Source organism: Chenopodium quinoa, unplaced genomic scaffold (assembly GCF_001683475.1).
Source record: "Chenopodium quinoa cultivar QQ74 unplaced genomic scaffold, ASM168347v1, whole genome shotgun sequence".
Classification (NCBI taxonomy): domain Eukaryota; kingdom Viridiplantae; phylum Streptophyta; class Magnoliopsida; order Caryophyllales; family Amaranthaceae; genus Chenopodium; species Chenopodium quinoa.
In genome coordinates this window covers 2,956,433-2,960,243 of record NW_018742263.1, presented here as the reverse complement: position 1 = coordinate 2,960,243, position 3,811 = coordinate 2,956,433, and the positions used below count along the sequence as shown (strand labels likewise).

General features: G+C 35.2%; 1 protein-coding gene across 1 annotated transcript; it reads left to right on the top strand.

Moving 5' to 3' along the window:
• The first annotated feature begins 1,503 nt into the window (after positions 1–1,503).
• On the top strand, positions 1,504–2,034 carry LOC110683467 (uncharacterized mitochondrial protein AtMg00810-like). The gene has a single exon (XM_021859848.1). It carries the CDS (start codon positions 1,504–1,506, stop codon positions 2,032–2,034), a length of 531 nt encoding a protein of 176 aa, XP_021715540.1.
• The last annotated feature ends 1,777 nt before the right edge of the window (positions 2,035–3,811 follow it).

Below are 3,811 nucleotides of genomic sequence, written 5' to 3'. Positions count from 1 at the left end.
AGTGGACTGCCTAGGAACTTCTAGGCAGAAGCAGTGAATACAACATGTTATATTCTTAACAGAGTATTTGTTAGAGCCATCACCAACAAAACTCCTTATGAGCTAATCAAAGGGAGAAAGCCTAATATTTCTTATTTTAGATCTTTTGGATGTAGATTCTTTGTTCATAACAATGGTAAAAGGAACTTGGGAAAGTTTGATGAACGTAGTGATGAGGCAGTATTCTTAGGATATGCCTCAAATAGTAAAGCCTATAGAGTTTATAATAAGAGAACAATGTGTGTTGAGGAATCTGTACATATTATATTTGATGAAACTGAACAGTTAAATGATGTACAAGATTGTGATGATGATTTTAAAATTGAACTTGTGCGCAAGCCAGATCCAGGTGAGGAATCAACATCATTGCAGAAGCAGCAACTTGAAAATGTAGAAGAAACGAATCAAGAAGCAAATGCAGAATATGAAATGGAGAATGCACCAGGAACTCCTCCTTAAGAACAAAATCAAGATCAGGTTGAGGAATATCCTGTTGAAGTTCCAACTTATACTTAAGACAAAGTTCCTACAGAAGAACCAGTCAACAATAATAAGGAAAGGTTGTATCCAGTCAAGGAATTTACACCAAAACGATGGAAATATCATAAATCACATCCGGTGGATACAATCATGAGTGATATTACAAAAGGAACTCAGACTAGATCTCAGCTTAGAAACTTTTGTGCATTCTATGCATTCCTTTCTTCTATGGAACCTAAGAACTATGTTGAAGCTTTAACTGATGCAAACTGGATTAATGTTATGCAAGCTGAGTTAAATGAGTTTGAAAGAAATAAAGTTTGGCATCTGGAACCTAGACCCAAGGATAAGATGATTATAGGTCTAAAGTGGGTGTTTAGGAATAAGCTAGATGAGCATGGTATTATTGTCAGGAACAAAGCAAGACTTGTTATTCAAGGTTTCAATCAACAAGAAGGAATAGACTATGAAGATACATTTGCACTAGTGGCCAGGTTAGAGGCTATTCGTTTACTTATTGCTTTTGCTGCTTATATGGGATTTACGTTGTTCTAGATGAATGTCAAATGTGCATTTCTAAATGGATTCTTAAATGAAGAAGTCTATGTGGAACAACCTCCTGGATTTGAAAATCCAGAGTTCCAAAACCATGTCTATAAGCTTGACAAAGCATTTTATGGGTTGAAGCAAGCTCCTAGAGCATGGTATGAAAGATTGTCTAAGTTCCTACTGCAAAATGGTTTTAAACGTGGTACAATAGATAAAACTTTGTTTTTAAAATCAAATGGGACTGACATATTAGTTGTACAAATTTATGTGGATGATATTTTATTTGGTGCAACTAATGAATCTTTGTGCAAGTATTTTGTTGACCTTATGAGTGGAGAATTTGAAATGAGTATGATGGGAGAATCAAACTTCTTCCTCGGATTGTAAATCAAGCAAACTTAAGAAGGAATCATGATCCATCAACAAAAATATATCATGGAACTTATCAAGAAGTACAAGCTAGATAATGCTAAGACTAATAACACTCTAATGGGTATAGCAACCAGATTGGATGAAGATCCAACTGGAACTTGTGTTAATCAATCTATATATAGAGGTATGATAGGTTCTTTACTTTATCTAAAAGCTAGTAGACCTGACATATCTTTTAGTGTAGGTTTGTGTGCCAGGTTCCAAGCAAACCCAAAGGAGTCTCACTTGAAAGCAGTAAAGAGAATCCTTAGATACCTGAAAGGAGCTTATGATTTGAGTCTCTTCTATCCTAGAAGTGACTTCTTTGATTTAAATGGCTTTAATGTTGCTGACTATGTAGGTGATTTGGTCAATAGAAAAAGCACTTCAGGTATGGTACAGTTTTTAGGACCTTCTTTAGTTTCTCGGGGTTCCAAGAAGCAAAACACAGGTGCAATGTCTACAGCTGAGGCTGAGTACGTGGCAACAGCAGCATGTTGTTCACAAGTACTTTGGATAAAGCAACAGGATAGAGATTTTGGTATTATTTTTTAATGTGTGACTATTTACTGTGATAATACTAGTGCTATATGTATTTCTAAGGATCCAGTTCAACACTCAAAGGTAAAACATATCCACATTAGGCATGCATCACTTTTTAAAAGATAATGTGGAGCAAGGGAATATTAAGTTAGAATTTTGTCATACTGAAAATCATATTGCAGATATTCTAACCAAGCCCTTAAGCAGAGAAAGATTTGGGAAATTGATATTGGAACTTGGGATGATCAAGATGAATTGATTGCTTCTGAAGTTCCAAGATATGACAAAGTCAAAAATAATGTAAATAGAGCAAAAAGAGCATTTAGCACAATCTTGGTGTGCTAAACATAGCTGAACTGTTACCGTTGTTAATTACTAGAGGTAAGTTCATTAAAACTCTTAACTTTGTAAGTTATTAATTATGTACATTACACATGTGTAGAAAGCGTGTTCCAATTGTGGGGTTTTAGTTTCAAAAAGTTTTTTTTAATTTAATTAATTTGGAAAGAAAAGGATTTTGGCAAATTCATCCTGTTAATTTAAAATTTGAAAAATTAATTGAATATGTTTAATTAATGACTGAAAAGTGAAAAACCCTTAATTTCCTTCGCACCGATTCATTTACTATAAAAGGAATCTTCACCCACCTTTACATCATCACTGTCAAATCAAAATTACCCACTGTGAAAAACCTTCTACAAACTTCTACCCCTTCAAGACATAAACATGGTTATCATCACTTCAATTACCTCCTCCGAAAGCTCTCACAACCTCCAAAACCAGGAAAAGAAGAAGTGTCATCTCTTCCCTTAATGTCCTATAAAGAACCTCAAGCCAAACCCGGCCTATCCTCTCCATCTCAAAACCCTAAATCTGCAGAATCAGAGGAATTCATGTCTCACTCAGTTCTTGTGAAATTGAAAGAGTGGAAGGAGATGAAAGAGAAGAGAAAGACAGTTGAGGAACACATTCAAGAAGTTGAGGATTTTGTTGAAAAATTAGAGGACTCGGACGGAGAAAATTCTGAGAAGGAAGAAGATGAAGAGATCATTGATCAAGCTGAGCTTGAATCACTAGCAAGAAGGTATGTTGTAGGTCATCGCATTGATTTGACTTGGTGTAGAAAAGCTAGGTTCCTAGAATTTCTTGATTTAATTAAGTTCCAAGGTTGTGAATATGTGTTGTCTAAAGCCTCTGATAATTACATGTACCCAATTGCTATGACTGATTTTTGTTAGAATTTTGAAGTTAAATTGGGAGTTATATCTAGTGCAATTAATGGGGTAAAAATTGAGTTCAATGTTGAAACCCTAGGCAAAATTCTGAAAACACCTATTGGTGGATATGAGACCTACATCAAAGGGAAGGCCAGTGTAAAAGTTGGAAAGTATTTGAGTGATGACATAGTTGAAGCTCTTGGAGGAAAAAGGGGGAAGAACATTATGAGTCACAATGACTTAAGCCCATTGAACAAGTTGCTGTTCAATTTAGTAAAGAAAACCATTATGCCTCGTACATCAAAGAAAGGGGGGAAGCATGTCTAATGGACATGGATGTGATTTTTTGTCTATCAAAGAAAATAAAGATAAATTTTCCCTCGCTTATGTTTCAGCAATTGGCACATTATGTTCCAAGTAACACTAAGGTTGAATATGGAGCCATCTTTTCCACAGTCTTTGAAAGTTTTGGAATAGTTTTAAAGGGAAAGTATGGAGGTTTAGAGGAGAAACCAGAAAATGTGATAAATAAGGAAAATCTGCAGGGAATTAGCTTGGAGGTGGTTAATGGG